The 17,569-nt window shown below is 37.6% G+C and overlaps 1 protein-coding gene across 3 annotated transcripts in view; it reads right to left on the bottom strand.

Moving 5' to 3' along the window:
* pax5 (paired box 5) overlaps positions 1–16,987 on the bottom strand; it is a 58,932-nt gene extending 41,945 nt beyond the window's left edge. For 2 of the 3 annotated variants that reach the window (XM_067441748.1, XM_067441746.1), the window contains exons 1-4: positions 16,701–16,987; positions 6,768–6,933; positions 3,853–4,050; positions 1,554–1,618 (exon numbers count right to left, since the gene is read on the bottom strand). In XM_067441748.1, the coding sequence (XP_067297849.1) occupies positions 1,554–1,618; positions 3,853–4,050; positions 6,768–6,933; positions 16,701–16,746 (475 nt within the window). In that variant the 5' untranslated portion in view covers positions 16,747–16,987. Of the gene's footprint in view, positions 1–1,553; positions 1,619–3,852; positions 4,051–6,767; positions 6,934–11,659; positions 12,808–16,700 lie in introns of those variants that run through there. The other variant, XM_067441747.1, reaches the window with a different exon arrangement.
* Between the last annotated feature and the right edge of the window lie 582 nt (positions 16,988–17,569).

The raw sequence follows: 17,569 nt of genomic DNA on the forward strand, positions 1-17,569 counted from the left end.
GATAAGATGCTAACAAGCTAACAGCTTTTCCACATGTCTGGCTGTCTGTGAGGTCTTGGCAGTAGGGGACGAGGCCACAAAGTCTTCTCTCTGTCAACCCTTCATTCTCTCTCTCTCGCCTCTTTATCTTACTTCCTGTCAGCTGACGTACAGCCTGAGTGACAGTACAGTGGCCCCAAGGGGACACTAAGGTGTAGAGATGAGGCTAATCCCACATCCCAACAGACTGTGCTAAAATGGAGAAGGTGGGAAAAAAGAAAAACAAATCGCTCGGAGAAAAGATAAACGCCTTTGCTCGCCCGGCGCTCTCGTTTGCTAACCAGGTGGAAAATGTAATGAATGCATATCCATCCATTTTTTACTCCTGATTTATCGTTTCAATTATCTGATTCTCTTATTCTTTCGCACTTTTTTTCCCCCTCACGTCAAGGAATGGAAACCCGAAGCGAGCGCTTTATATTCAAAATCCCTAAATTTCAATTTTCCGCCTGAGCATGAGAACTATTTATCATCATAATCTGAAGGAGACAGAGAACTGGCGAGCGTTGCGCGTGTGAAATTAATTTAGATTAAGCGGAGGTGTGCGATTATGAAGATTACTGACAGTGAGACAAACACAGTTCAATACTTTATTAACTGCCGACGGGAGTTTTCCTCTTAAACTGGTCTCAGACCATTTTTAGAGATTCCCCTTTGGTTTTTGGGGGGACATTTTTTGAGTATCACAAACCTGTCCTAGATTCAAGGATGTAATTAACCGTTAAATATTGAGAAGATCTAAAAGTAAATGTTTCAAAATCTCAGAAAATGGCAGATACGACACTGCCTAAGTTTCATGGTAAATGTTGAAAACTTCAGGAAATTAAATAGAGAGTAAATTCATATCTTTGCTTAAATTCTTCTTGTGAGATCTCGCACGCATCTCTTCTGCGGTTTCAGCAATGTCTTAAACTCAAAATGTCATTGTTATTGTACCATATTTTACCGTCCAAATACGTTTTATTGCTTTCTAACTCAAAACTACTGTTCAAAAGTTTTGGGATTTTTTTAATGCTTAATTCTTATGATCACCAAGGCTGCATTCATTTTATCAAAAATACAGGAATATTGTGAAATAGTATTACAATTTTAAATAACTGTTTTCAGTTTTTAATATATTTTCAAATGTAATGTTCTGCTGTGATGGCTGAATTTTCAGCATCATTACTCCAGTCTTCAGTCACCTGGTCCTTCAGAAATCGTTAATTGAAAAATAACTTTTAAAAGGTCGTGCTAGTTAATATTTTTGTGTAAACTGATGTTTTTCTTTTCTTTTATAACATTAGAAATCTATTTACTGTCACTTTTGATCAATTTAATGCATCCGTGCTGAATAAAAGTATATAAAAAAAACTGACCTCAAACTTTGAATGGTATATGTACTTTTTTTAGAAGCTACATTTCTATATACTTAAATATGTAGTACAATAAGGTTTTAATCCTTCCAAGGACTAAAGTTCTGCCTTGTGAGGAATTTTAAACATGACAAAAGTAGATGTGAAGTTGATTTTTACCTAAGTTATGGGCAGAGACAGCTCCTGATTGGCCAGGTGGTTGCTGGACTTTAGTGCGAATGATCCTGTGGCAAAGAAAGAGCAAATAAGAGTTAGACATGATGGTGTGTTTAAGGTTTACCATGCAAGGCGATTTGAGCAGGTACGGTATATACTTTAATATAAGTATGCAAACACGTGACGCACGTGAAGTGTGTGTGTGTGTGTGTGTGTGTGTGTGTGTGTGTGTGTGTGTGTGTGTGTGTGTGTGTGTGTGTGTGTGTGTGTGTGTGTGTGTGTGTGTGTGTGTGTGTGTGTGTGTGTGTGTGTGAAGTGGCTCATGCAGGCTGACATGGCAGCAGAGTCTCACACTTCCTGCATGGCTGCTCAAGCAAAGCACCTTTCCCCTCTCCTCTTCCTTCTCTCTCTCTCTCTCTCTCTCTCCCTCTCTCTCTCTCTCTCTCTCTCTCTCTCTCTGAGAAAGGTTGTCATTGTACACATGCTGTTGAACCAGTGAGCTGGACACTGCTCATGAATATGTGTTTCTTTTTATTCCACTGACTCAGTCCTGTTGTTTTCCTCTGTCCCCCTCAAGCTCCCCCCATTCTTTGTAGCTCTTCTCCATGCATTGCTCTATCCCTTTTCTACACTGAGTGATCGACTTTCCAAATGTCCAGTTCTCAAAAATGTAATGGTTAAACACATATACTTTGGGGTCTGTAAGTCATTTTAAATGTTTTTGAAAGAAGTTATGCTCATCAAGGCTACATTTATTTGATCAAAAACACAGTAATATTGTAAACAGTAATATTCTAAAATGTTATTACAATTTTAAATATTTTTTTTCTATTTCATTATATTTTAAAATGTAATTTGTTCCTGTGATAACTGAATTTTCAGTATCATTACTCACATGAACCCTCAAAAATCATTTTAATATGGCAAATTTGGTGCAAACAGTTGAAAACAGTTGTGCTGCTTAATATGTTTGGGGAAACTGCTGGGAGAAAAAATCCAGGGTTGATGAATATAAAGTTCAAATGAATAGCATTTATTTTAAATGTAAATGTTTTATAACATCATAAATGAATGTAATGTCAATCTTGTTTAATTTAAATCTGTACTTGCTCAATTAAAGTATCAATTTCTCACCCCCCAACAAAAAAAAGAGAAAAGAAAATCTTACTGACCCCACTGTTTGGAACAATACAAAAACATGTTTTATGCATGTGAAGCAATAGACCCTTTTCACATTTCTGGGTTTCTTAGAGCTGAAGTTGTCATAGTTGGGTTAAACTTTTATAGCAGTGAATGAGAGAATACATACATTAAATATATTTTTGTGTCCCCATTTTCTCAAATAGCACAAGAAAAATGCAACAATAGACATTTCACAACTTTCAAAAAGAGGGAAAAAATTGAGTGAGACAGATAACTGCAGTGAAAAGAGAGAAATATGTAAGACGCTGTATTAGAAATACCTTCACAGCAGCTGTAGGTTGTTTTTTGCAATTTGATGCAAAATTAATATAATACAAACTATAAGTGTTATAAATGTACATATAATAAAATTTAAAAATATGAAAATACAAAAAACGTTGCCAGATTTACAATATTAATAACCGTTAAAACGCATCATCACAGTCTGAAAAGGGTCCATAGCAAAAACACATTCAGAAAACACTTTCAACCCGATCAAAGCTTAAAAAGTGAAATCTTAAGTTGTACTCCCTTCCATTTTAAAGCTGCAGTCCATAAGTTTGACCTCTTTGTCGCCATCTCTGTTTGAACCCTGAAATTGCAGTTATTTTCGACGTTATCTTCGGCGCGGAAGAATCTAATGTTTGAGGTGTATGTTTGGGTTGTCTATTAACGCACTTTCTGGATTACAAGCCGCCATCAAAATGACAAGTTTAATTACATTCCATCTGCTGTAAGAAGATGCCACAAATGATCCGCCACCCACAGCATCCTCACATGCGATATAGCCTATTAGCCAGAACTCCTTTACGTAAACAGACGTGAGGTAATGACGGAAGCTCGTATTTTCCCTCAGAACCCACCAGTACCACTCAAATTAGAACACATTATTACAAGCTTGCCGTTGTGAATCGGGCTAAGGTAAGGAGATAGTTTTGAACTCTGGCTGGTTATATGCTTGCTAAAAAATTGATTTTGGATCATTTTTACCCAAAATAAGTTACAGACTGCAGGTTTAAGGAAATCAACGCTCGAGTAAACAGACATTTTTGTGTCAAGTTAAATGAATAATCATGAAAATATTTTAACAGTGCACACACACACACACACACACACACACCTGTTGATTGAGCTGACACTGGGCACGCTGTCATTGTCACACACTCTCTCTGCCAGCAGTCTGTCTCGGATCTCCCAGGCAAACATGGTGGGGTTTTGGCGTTTGTAATCAGCGATTTTGTCGACGACTTTGGGTGTAGCAACCTTTGGTTTGGAGCCTCCGATCACCCCTGGTCTGATGCTGCCCGTCTCATAGTACCTGTGGAGAATATAGATAGCTGTATTTTACCAGGCACGATAAACGGAGAGTTAGAACATATGCTTATCTGACATTGTAGGTCTGTAATGCCTCGCGGTCAGCGCACAGTAGGTTACTAGTAACACTGACACAGGAGAACAACATACCTTTTACAAGCGAGCAATAAATGATCAATCCATTCGGCCTATTACAAAACACATGATAACATAACAAAATCTTATGTTTAAGACATACACACAGGAATTCTAAAACAAATCCTGGTCTAAATTCTGAAGGGATGAGACACTTCAAAGTCATGTAGATGTGTCCACACAGTATTAATGCACCAAGATGCTTGGCGATGGTGGAATAATCATTGGTTTATATTAGTAATATTAATCAATTATTGTCAATATAGCTATCTGATATTAATTCATTAATATATGTATTGGGAAATTTGGTATGCGTTGTTTTAAATGATTAATTGTCATTAGGATATTGCTTTTTTAGTGCTCAAGACACATTTATTATATGCTGAAAATAGCTGGGCTGCTTAATATTTGTGTTAATGAATAACCACATGTATTTGAAATAGTGAAAGTGTTTTATAATTTGTTCAATTGAATGCATCCTTGCATTTTTTACAAATAAAAAAATAACAATGCATATTTAAAACTATTTGAAAATGCATTGAAAATCTGATCATTAATATTAATGAACATTTGTGGAACATTGGTGTCTCATATGTTGCTCTTGCTAGTGTTTTATAAAGATTGTACCATGGTTAAGGAGGTTTTAGGTGCTCCGCTTCATCTTGCATGGCTTGCATTTAGTTAAGGCCCAACACACAAACATAAACCAAACAGCGCAGCCATGAAAAGTACACCAAAATGAGAACGCAGAAAATTCCCTCATTACAAGAGAGCAGAGTTAGTCATACGCCTTATTTACTCAAACCTCACTTGCAGCCCACATATTAGTGTGTTTTCTGCCTGAGCAGTAAGAGGGAGGGGAGATATTACCACACACACACACACACACACACACACACACACACACACACACACACACACACAGAGCGCTGCAGTAACGGTTGAGTGAGTTGGACCGGGGCTGGGGGAAGAGGGTTGAGGCAAAGGAGAACAATGCGAAACACATTTTTTTGATATAGCTAAAGGCTCTAGCACTAATCCACACCTTTATCCATTCAAATTCTGTCCTCCCCCTTAACCCCTTCCTCCCTCTGCTCTCTCTCCTTCTTCTTTCCTCCTCTCTCTCTCCCTTTCTCTGTCCTTCCAGCCATCCCTCCCTCCTCGGGAGACGTATGGTGCCAGTGTCATTTTGATGCAAATGTAAAATGTGATGAATCTTTTCTTTTTTGTCCCAGAAAGACAGAAAGAAAAGACGGCGCTTTGACTTTGGCTCCGGTGCGAGATTTCAGAATTTTTGAATTGGAAGAAAGGAAAGGAAGCGCTGAGTCAGCCTCAAGTTGAACCGACTGCAGAGGGAATATCAGACGTACGAACAGCATTCATCAGTGTATGGATATTTTAGAAATTGATATTTATTATGGATCAAGTATAAATTGACTTGGTGAAAGAATGGAAGGGTTGGAAAGCATTTAAAGGCAAGTCTCCAAACAGATACGGGCCCCACTGTTTGAATGCAATAGAGGACATTAAGCTGGTTTCCCAGGCAAAGATTAAGCCTAGTTCTGGGTAAAACGGCACAGGCAATAGAGATTCTCCATTCAAAATCCTTTTTGGTCTGGGACTAGGCAAACTCTGTGTGTGGGAACTAATCCATGGGGTCCGAATATTATTCGCCAATACATTGTTATATTAAATAATCATATAATATCTCAAGAAACTGTCATTTCCTCCCTATAGTGACACATGAGACCATCTATTCACATGTTCACCAATAGTTTCAAGACTCATTCACTCTATTATAATATTGTACAGCTCAAAAGCTGGTCTATATGCTTACATATGTCTCTTATGCTCACCAAGGCTGCAATTATTTGATCTAAAATACAGTAAAACAGTAATATTGTGAATAGGAATACTTATTTTACATTTCAATATATCTTTTTGTTGCTTAACAGCCTTTTTTTATTATCAATGATGAAAATGGTTGTGCTGCTTCATATTTTTCTAGAAAGCGTGACCCATTGTAGTTTAGGATTGGAATAGACAGTTCAAAAGAACAGCATTCAATAGAAATCGTTTGTATCATTATAAATGTCTTTACTGTCACATATGATCCATTTAATGCATCCTTGGAATAAAATTATTTATTTATTTCCAAAACAAATCGTACTGACCCCAAACTTTTTAGTGGTAGCGTGTTTGTCAATGTTTTAAATGAAATATGTATTCTCACAGAAACAGTATGAATATATGGGACATATACATATACATTTTTCTTTTATAAAATATGCAAAGTAATAAAGAATCTCTAGAAAAATATGATGGTTCCATGGTATTTTTGGTCCTATTTTTCTAGTGATATTACGTTTTTTAGTTGCACTTTATTTAAGTGTCATTGTTACAGTGTAATTATATATTTAAGTTAATATTAATTTTAAAATGTACTTATTGGTTAGGGTTCAGTTGAGGGTTAGTTGCATGTAATTATACATAATTTACTGTTATTGTACATGTAACAAGGACACTAAAATAAAATGTTACCCTTTTTTTTCTCTTTCAAAATGTTTTACGATAAGCAGAACTTACCTGCCCAGTATCTTGCTGACACAGCCGTGGCTGACCCGGAGCTGGCGGGAGATGTCACATGGACGTACACCCTGATGGGCCAACTCCACTATCCTCTGCCTCACCACGTCAGGCAAGGGTCGCCCGTTTACAAACACCCCACCTAGCTGATTCACCCCTCCATGCCCTGCGGACACAGACAGCAATAAAAGGACACTGAGCAAATCATATCTTCCTTAAATACAGGAGCTGTCACATAACAGGAAAAAGGTGTTGCTGTTCCACCCGTGTGTGTGTGTGTGTGTGTGTGTGTGTGTGTGTGTGTGTGTGTGTGTGTGTGTGGGCTGGTAATCCCTACGCTATGGGGACAAAATGTCCCCACAAAGATGGCAATATCCAAAATCCTTGTCCTTGTGGGGACATTTTTAGGTCCCCATGAGGAAAACATTTTATAAATCACACAGAAGGAGTTTTTTTTTTTTGAGAAAGTAAAAATGCAGAATATTTCCTGTGATGGGTAGGTTTAGGGGTAGGGGCAGTGTAGCAGGGTAGAAAATACTGTTTGTACAGTATGAAATCCATTGTGCCTATGGAATGTCCCCATAAAAGATGGAAACACTACGTGTGTGTGTGTGTGTGTGTGTGTGTGTGTGTGTGTGTGTGTGTGTGTGTGTGTGTGTGTGTGTGTGTGTGTGTGTGTGTGTGTGTGTGTGTGTGTGTGTGTGTGTGGGCATGTTTTTGTGACATATGAGGACACAAATGTGTATAATGACATGGGTATGATATAAGTATTACAAGGAGAGAGTGAAATATGATGTCCTCACTTTTCAAAATGCTTATAAATCATACATGATGAATTTTTTTTAGAAAGGAAAAATGCAGAATGTTTCCTTCGATGGGTAGGTTTAGGGGCAGGGGCAGTGTAAGGGGATAGAAAATACGGTTTGTACAGTATAAAAACCATTACGACTGTGGAATGTCCCCATATGTCACAAATACAAACAGATGTGTGTGTGTGTGTGTGTGTGTGTGTGTGTGTGTGTGTGTGTGTGTGTGTGTGTGTGTGTGTGTGTGTGTGTGTGTGTGTGTGTGTGTGTGTGTGTGTGTGGGTGGGTGTGTGTCTTTGACCTGAAGGTTACAACTATGCAGTCTCTTCCTTCCGTTTTTTTTATCTGCCCCTGGTGGTCACTTGGAGAATTGCACATGACCTCCTCACTCAGGTTTGATTTTGTATATTGTCTATAATCATCATTCTGAGTCTATTTTGCACAGTGGGTGGTGAGCTGGACCTCCTTGGTGGGCTTAGACTTTTGGATACCAATTTTCTTTCATTCTTGTACTGTATATATATATTCATTAGAATTCAGTATCTTATCATCATTTCAGTGCAGAAGTCTATGTGGTAATCCAGTCAATCTGTCATATTAACATACTGATTGCTTCAGAAGGGGAACACACAAACACACATTTACACACACAATGGAACTGGGGGATCTGTTAATCCGAGCTACAGGGTAATGGATCTTAAATACATCCGGGCAAGGCAATATCAAAAAGACCTAACTGGCCTTGTGTCCTCATAACGAAATATATAAGTTCAGCTAACAAAATTAAAACCCAATATGTCATTTTCATTCTCTCAAGGCAATGAGGAAAAAAAGGGCTGCTTTTTCGTGAACTTCCTTTACTGAGTAATTTGACCAAGCTTCTGAGAGGTCTGTTAGTAATACTTGGATTTTTTTTAATGCCTTTCGTTTTCAGTTTCACCACCACCTTTTCTTTTTCCTTTCTATCAATGCTGGTTTGCTTCTGTTTCATTTTCTCTGTATTCTTTCTTTCTTCTGTCTCAGTTACAGTTTATTATTTAAAAACTTAGGTGATGGAGTCCACTAACTCGATTGATTTAAAAAAAAAAAAAAAAGATGTACATAAATTAGGCGTGCAGACTTTTTTGGGTCAGATGTATAATTGTTATTATTATTTATTAAAACATATTTTGCTTAATCTCCTGTTTAAATGGAAAAAACAATATCACATCTGTGTCCTACTACAAAGTGAAATACACAGGGAAATACAGCAAACAAACTTAGTTATTAGCTATTTATAAATTAGCTATTTTTTTGTGGAAGGGCACTTAAGTTTTAAAAAATGCATAACTTGGAGAGTTTTTAGATCAGTTTGTGCTAAATTTCTAATATTTTAGTTTGAAAGGTGGAAACCTTTCTGACTGCAACCAGTTAAAATAACTGATTTACAGTTACTTGTTATATGTTATGACCATAATATTAGCTATGCTTGGAGCAAGCATGTGTATAAGTGTTGGCTATGTGTGTTTGTTTGAATATAAGTGCGTCCGAGAGAGAGAGAGAGAGAGAGAGAGAGAGAGAGAGAGAGAGAGAGAGAGAGAGAGAGAGAGAGAGAGAGAGAGAGAGAGAGAGAGAGAGAGAGAGAGAGGGTTAAGGATTAAACGAAACAAGCTATTCAGATGTGATCTGACCAAGACTTTTCTCCGTTTCTTCTGCAAATACTGCTGGCTTATAAATCGAAGTGTTCCTGGAGCTTTGATTGATTTCGAGGCAGGTTCCGTTTAGAAATAGCGAGAGCGGCTGAAAGACATTCATGCTCCCCCATCCAGAAAATAAACCCGATTAGAGACGCTGCTCCATTACGATCCGCTATCGGCCGCTCCGATTAAACCAAACGCCAGCAAAGCGACGTGACATCAGGCGTGCTTTAACAAACAGACTCCAGAAGAAGTAAAAAAGAGAAAAGAAACAAGTAAGGGACTGCCTTTATTCGTGCAGGGTAAACGCATTCCGTTCGAAAATAAATGCAGCATTTGGAAATAAAATCGCAATTACATTTTAAAAATAATAAAAATAAAATATTTTGTATATAAAAATAGCCTACGTTTAAACATCCAGTTGCTGGATTCAAAAAGTCTTTTTTATTCATTCGTTTATAGCCTTTTCACATAGGCTATAAGTGACACATTAATTATTATTATTTTGTCATATAGTTTACTCAAATGAATCACGTATAGCATATAACCTATTAGTAATTAATTACCTCACTGATCATGCCTGATTATTAGCCTATTTAAGGCTATTTTATTTTCTAATAAGGAATTTTTTGCCCACTTTAGTTCAAATGTAAAATTGTAAAAATAAAATAATATAGATTTTTATTTAATTTTTTTAAACAAATGACACCAAACAACCCAGGGAAACCAGGGAGACCACAGAACCAAAACAATTACACTTTTCAGAAATGTTAGCAATACAAATAAAAATGCTTAGCATACACTTAAATGCTTCACTCCTAAATAAGACTGAATTAGCTATTTTTTCGATACAATTAATATTTATGAATTCGTATTTTAATAAGACCAAATTAAACGCTGTTAGAATTATTTTCCAAATATCCATATATTAGCAGGCTACGCATTCATCGCTCTCATTCGCATTCAAAACTTAAATGTAGCCTGTTCGACCAACCGGTGGCCTATAACAACTGTAACATTTAATGAATTTCTGCACCACTAGGAGTGTTAAATATTGGCCCTATTGTAACTTACATTCTACGAGAGTTCAAAGTTTTTATGGTCATTTAAAACCTGCAAAGTCTTATTAATATTAACGAGAAAGATGAGTAGCCTTGTGAGTTTAAAACATCCTCAAGTCGCCTTCCTCTCTCTGCAAAGTCAGTGGAGTTTCTTTCCCAAAAGTCTCGCAGGTTCGTGGCATTCTTGAGGCTTGCACCGTTTGACATTTTCGGTGTAATCGTTTTACCCCGCCGATTGTGCTGAGATATTGTGGCGGAGAGGAAACGTGATTCGTTCTAGCTCCTGAAATGTGTATACATCTAATCCACCGTTTCATTCACCGTGCCAATAGATGTCATTTCACATAGATGTGCGTGTGCGTGCACGGGTGGGTGGGTGCGCGCATATTTGAGTTTTGCGGTTTTATTCATCGATGAGAGAGAAAGAAAGAATGAGCGAGAGAGAGAGAGAGAGAGAGAGAGAGAGAGAGAGAGAGAGAGAGAGAGAGAGAGAGAGAGAGAGAGAGAGAGAGAGAGAGAGAGAGAGATCACAATTGCATTTTCAGTGTGCATAATATGTGATTGGCAGCTTGGTTTTGGTAACAAAGACATGCCATTTTCATTTTTTAAACATTTTCTTTTTCTTACAAATTGAAGATTTCATAGATAATAAATATTTACAATAGCCTAATTGTATATTAAGAAACATAATTATAAAGTTTGACATAAAATGCTAATTTATAACGAAAATGTGTTGCAGACTATTTAAATGAGTAGAAGCTATTGTTTGCGGCGGCAACACGAATTAAAAAATAAAGAGGAGGGAAAGAGAAAAGGGGCCCTAACGCTGGTATCTGGGGGGACCACCGGTGTCCGCCATGTCACGAATGAGTGACCACACATCTCTCCGCCACAGTGAGCAACTTCAGCTTTCGTTTTTAACCTCACGAGTGGCCTGTTTACAGCTACCCTAAAGCAATGTATTTAAAGGTTACGTAGCCTGTTTGCCATATCCTCAGCTGCGGTTCAAGTTCGGTTTGTGTCCGCTGGCTGCTGGCCTTGGCCGCGATCTCTTCCCCCCTCTCTTTCCCCCCAGGGATTGTCAAGCAGGCTAAAGCTCTAACAAAGCAATCCGGTTCTTAATAAACAGAAGAATGCCAAAACAATCGGGCCAAAAACTATACCTTTATTTAAGACAGTTGCCTTTTTAAAGTTTACAGCTATACTGCGCATATAGTGTTTTGCTTTTATTAGCCTATATTTACTCCGAGTAGCATATATTTTGTCATTCTAGTTATAAAAAAAATCGCATGAATGAAATCAAACATTTGAAAGCATTTAGTAAAAGCAAGACCACAGTTCCAACTTACTGTGCATGGCCGCGAACGGGTCGTGTTTGCAGTGGATTTCCATCGGTTAGCAGGACAGGCCTTTCGTGAAAAAAACACCAAAAAGTCTTTAATGACCTGTTCTTTATTTAAAAAAAGGGTTGTGCGATGTAGTCAGTCCGTTCTGCTCGGAAATGTTTCTTTTAAACACAGTTTCAGCTGTTTGGATGTCCAGAGAAACTTTGGTTGGAAAATAAACAATTGACCCTGAAGACCTATGGCCAATCGGGTCAAGACTAAACGCTGTTCTTGTGATTTTCGAGGTGAGGATAAAAAAGTATAATTCATAAATAATCATTTATATGTTCCATCAATAATTAGTCTACAAAAACAAGCGAATAGGCGGTCAGGGCACAGCCCTGCAGGGTCACACAACTGCTTCTGCGGCCCAACATCCAGAGTGAACTAGGGATTCATCAAAAGAAAAGTCCTGGCGATTTGTACCAATTTTAATATTAGTCCGAACAGTCTTCTTAAGCTTTAGATTAAAAGGTAGAAGTCTCGTTTCCAAGCTCTATCTTGACATCCTCGCTCCACTGACCGTGACCCGTGAACTGTGACTGAGGTTCGCGCTGTCAGAGCGCGTCTCTACCAGGGATCTGTAAAATCCTGGCGAGGTTTCTGATAAACCCAAACATTTACTTCATGTTCAACGTATCTTCACATAAACGTCCCTTGCATCCTGCTCTTCTAATTGCTCAAATCGCGCCCATAGAGTCTCTTTAAAAAAAGAAAATATGCAGATAACTCCGACAGTACGAAGATCCCCGAACAATAGACATACGACAGTGGGCATATGCAATTAAAAAGTGCATGGTATGAACCCCGAATCAAAATGTTTGCCAAAGTTAAACAGAAAATGATAAATAGCCATTGCGTGAAGCATTTGAACTTGAAAAAAATGTCCAAGGAATGTCCTGAAGAAGAAAGCTTTATTAAGTTTCGACGCGCGTAAAAATCCACGGAAAGTCTCAGATGAATGATACGGTGGTGTAATGTCCGCCGATCGGTTCTTCCAGTGTGGTCGCTCCGGCGGTGAGAAGCGGTGGTCGAGCCTCGGTCCTTACCGCGCAAACACTGCACGAGCGCACGGCGCGTTTCAGAACCTGCTCTCGTGTGGACAGCGCCAAAGCTACAGCGCTCTGAATCTACTACCGAGCCCGAGCGAGACTGTCAATCAAGATAAGTCTACCTATCCGGGCTCAGCACCTCTGCCGTCACAATCGCCCTGAGTCGCGCTCAGATAAAGACGACACCGATTGGCTAACACTGAGCCAATATGAAAGTGACGTGCTGTCCCAATTGTGCGCTGACAAATAGGGAGTCTTGGATCGAAGTTGGTTCTCTGGCTTTGCTGATCCCATGTCTAATTTCAATTATGGAAGATGATAAAATTGAATTTTTTAAATATCCGTTTGCACGTTTTTTCAGTCATTCAATTAATAAATGGTTAATAGTTGGGTATTGCGCCCGAATATGTTTTCAATTATGCATAAGCTATGTAAAACCATTGTAAAAAATTGCTTATTATAACTGACAAATCGCAGCATTCTACTGAGCTACATGGCATATCAAATATAATGATAGCCTACATATAAAATGGATGAACATATTTTCTCACTTAGTTTTTTTTGTATTTGCACATTATTGGAAATGATAAATTATGTCCCACTTGCACGACTGTTGTTAAGCATCTTCGACTATTTTTTTTTTTTATGGGAGGCTACTTTTAATATATTTATTTAAGTTGAATAATTCTCAATCTAGGCTATAAGGAAATGTATTCGTTTTTTCTTTATGAGGTTTCTTTGTGCTTCTAAAAAAATGCTTGACGGACACAAGCGCCGATCCTTTCAAGACTTTTAGCATACTCTGAATAATTTCTTATTGCCAGCTCTACAACAGATATAAGCACTTGACATTGTCATGTTATGTTTAGTTGATTTATAAACTCGGGTGTGTTTTAAATAATGGTGGTTATAATTGTTGTAGTGCTAGATCTGCACATGTTACAAACAAGAAATAACAAGCATCAAACTGTCAAAAAATAATAATTGACAAAACCGTAATATTAGGGGTAAGTGCATGAACATTAATGTGGCATTTATTTATTAATTTATTAATTCATGTATTCATTTTTAGTTTAATTTCATTATTAGAACCTGAATTTAACTAGTTTTAGCTTGGAATTAACTTAGGAGTATTTTACTTTCCAACACCTATTGGTTTATTTATTTATTAAGCCTATTTATGTATTTAATTATTTTAATATAATTACCGGTGTTTTTATTTATGTATTTATTTATTTATGCCCTTTATATGCAAAAAAAAAAAAAAAAAAAAAGGTAAATAGGTAAATTGCCAAGAAAAAAAATTCAAAACATTAGGCTACACGACATTATGATTTCGTTAGATCATGTTTCTCAATGTGTTAGAATTAGATAGCTCTCTGCCTGAGTATAGCCTATTCAAAGCAACACGCAAACGTTAACTCTTAGAAAATTCTATTTTTATGTTTTGTTTGAAAACATTTTGGGGCAGATTTCCGTGCATCTTCTGCGACTATAGTCACAGTGTTATTGTCCAATCAGAGATCAAAGATACAATTATATTACATGTATTTGCCTGTTTAATGTAACCCTTAAGTCACTTAAATTCTGTTCATGCTCAATCTGCATGTGCTCAACACACATTCGTTGCATTCTGTGAGGAAGAGATTCCTCCGGTGCCACGAGGGGGCGAACCTTTGGTGCCTTGTGAAGAAGCATCACACACACACACACACACACACACACACACACACACACACACACACACACACACACACACACACACACACACACACACACACACACACACACACACACACACACACACACACACACAAGGACACTGTGTTTAATTTCATAAGATGTTTAAATATCATTAAGTTATTTTACCTAAATAACAATCAAGTTGAACCTTTCCATGACTGAAAGTATAGAGGCCTTTGGGCTTTCAATGGACACCCAATTCTCTCTCTCTCTCTCTCTCTCTCTCTCTCTCTCTCTCTCTCTCTCTCTCTCTCTCTCTCTCTCTCTCTCTCTCTCTCTCTCTCTCTCTCTCTCTCTCTCTCTCTCTCTCTGTGTGTGTGTGTAATGTGTGCCCTTGTTTATACATTGTGGGGACCAAATGTCCCCCCAGTGGTCCCCACTTTTCAAAAGGCGTATAAATCATACAGGATGTGTTTTTTTTTTTTTTTTTTTTGAGAAAGTAAAAATGCAGAATGTTTCCTAAACAGTTTAAATCTTTTGTATAGCCTACATTATTTGATTTTTTTAGGCTATATCTTCCTTTTTGTCTCTCAATTTCCCCGTGTGTAGCCTATACCCTACGTGATCAAATAGTCTTTCTTGAGGAAATGTTTGCTTATAATAGTTGCCCAAAAGCAAATTTCTGTATATAATTAGCAAATTAAATAGGCCTATAAAAACAAGTAAAACTAAAATGCAGCTAAGCATAGGCTACAGTTCGCTTTTGGCTCGATAGAAGTTCCATCATAATTCCATTATTGAGATTGGCTTATTATTTTAACGCTTTGAGAAAATGTTAGAAAATATGATTTAGGAGTCTATTAATGAAATAAGAAGAACAAACATAATAAAAAGTAAAACGAACACACAAAAACAGAACTTTTTCAATAATAACGAAGTGTTCAGATGTCGGTGGTCACAAATCTATCTAAATATTGAATAATAATTCTGAAGATTTCAGAGTAGCTTATCAGAGTTAAAGGCAAGGACAAGGCTTTCAGTCCACTCCAAGGTGAATTAATGAATTACATCATTGACCAAAACATTCATATGTTCTGTTCGGTTTAGTTCACTGGTTAGTTAAATCAATTATATAAGTAGTTTCCCGAGCGATATAATGAAACCCTCATTACATCAGTTGGATGACAATGCATATGCTAGCATCAATACTTGCTTTTTGAGGACTGTAACAGCAGATATTTAAGGGTAGGCTTAAGCTTAGTTGAAGTTTTAAAGATTTATTTTGACGAAAAAGGCCACATTAAATAACAGTGGTCGTACAATAAAAATCAGAAGACAAATGAAAAACACGAGAAATATCCTACTTGGATGTCTCATAATAATATGATTTAGTCTTCAAGGAAAGCTGGGCGTAGCCGTTTTGACGCAGGTGAGATGAACCACCTTATCTGGTTTAAACTGGTCTAAAAGGACCTGCTTTAGATGACAACAATCTAAGAACGTGTTGTTTGTCATTGTTATAAATTCCCTTTATATATAGTTTTATACTCACACATTCTACATGTCAACAATCAATGTTTAGCTACTATTACACGTGTGTATCTGTTACATCTCACGTTGTGCCCAGTAGCCAGCAACAATACCGGCAAAACTAAAGCGTAAATCTCAATCGCACGCGCCATTTCATTGGCAGTTCTAAATGTGACGCGTGAACCGGGGACGTTTATGAAAACATAGAAATAGCCTATTTATTGAATCCAAGGGCTGAACAGTCATAATTTATGCTTCTGGAATGAAAACATCTGCAGGGACTTACAAGTTTTCCCCATTGGAACAAACAGATTTCAAGAACCTTATTGTGTGACAGGAAATGTCATTGGTTCTTCTCATCCATTTTCGCGTAGGCCTGTAGTTCTGTTTTTAAATTTCCTGACGGTTTTGAATTTTGATTATGCTCCTTTGGATTGTATACAAATAGGCCGAACAAATAGACCCAAACCCAACACAAGCTCAAAACACGTTGCTGTCAAAAACAGTCAGTAAAGGGCTGGCCAAAATGTAAGAATTTCTTGGCCCATTACAACGTGTTTTTCATTTTAAAAGTGTCAAAAGATGGACCACCAACAAGGATCAATAAAAAAACCCACACATCTGTATATAGCCAATTTAGCAAGTGCACAAATGCTGTAAGTTTTGTAAAAGAGAGAATTACTAGACTACTTTGAACAATCAATAGTTCAAGTGAAATGGAGAAACAGACAAGGCCCTACCCGACCGTCCGATGCGCAGAGATGGACCCTTTTGGTCCAAGTCCATGCCGTGGCTAGAGGTTGGACAGAGGGATGAGCGGGGGGGTGAGAACAAAAAAAGTTCCCTCTCCTATATCCTCTGTTGCTGTTCTCTCTGCTCTTTTTTGTAACAGTGGTTTTGACGAATGGTACTTTGAAATAATGTGACTCTTCCGCTCCCTGTTGCGCCGTTGCAATTGTTCACTGGAGTGAGACTAAACGTTTTAGGTGGAAAAGAGACTCTGAAGGAAGCGTGAAACGATTATGGGGCAAAGTCAAGAAAGAGCCGCGCGCTCATGCCCTCTTTCTTCCTCTTTCTCTCTCTCTCTCTCTCTCTCTCTCTCTCTCTCTCTCTCTCTCTCTCTCTCTCTCTCTCTCTCTCTCTCTCTCTCTCTCTCTCTCTCTCTCTCTCTCTCTCACACACACACACACACACACACACAAACACACACACACACACACACACACACACAACCGCTCCCCCTCTTCAGATAGTGGGTTGCGTAGGCCTAGGCGGATATCTGAAAATTTGTTGGTAACACTTTTCAAACATCTCTCTCTCTCTCTCTCTCTCTCTCTCTCTCTCTCTCTCTCTCTCTGGAAACTGACAAGTTTAAGTGCCTCAGGGGATTCGTGGCCTAAGTGAAATACAGGACATGATCTTAAGTTATAAAGAATAATCACTCTAATCATGTGCGTGAAACTTTAGGTTATGTTAAGAAAGCCAAACAACAGTAACAATAATTAAACAAAAAAACTTTAAAAACTGTATTTATTTATTATTTATTTAAAAAAAATCCATTATAGCTTATTATTTAAAATATAGAATATATATATATATGCTATAGGTA

The sequence above is a fragment of the Pseudorasbora parva genome, chromosome 4, assembly GCF_024679245.1.
Source record: "Pseudorasbora parva isolate DD20220531a chromosome 4, ASM2467924v1, whole genome shotgun sequence".
NCBI lineage: Eukaryota > Metazoa > Chordata > Actinopteri > Cypriniformes > Gobionidae > Pseudorasbora > Pseudorasbora parva.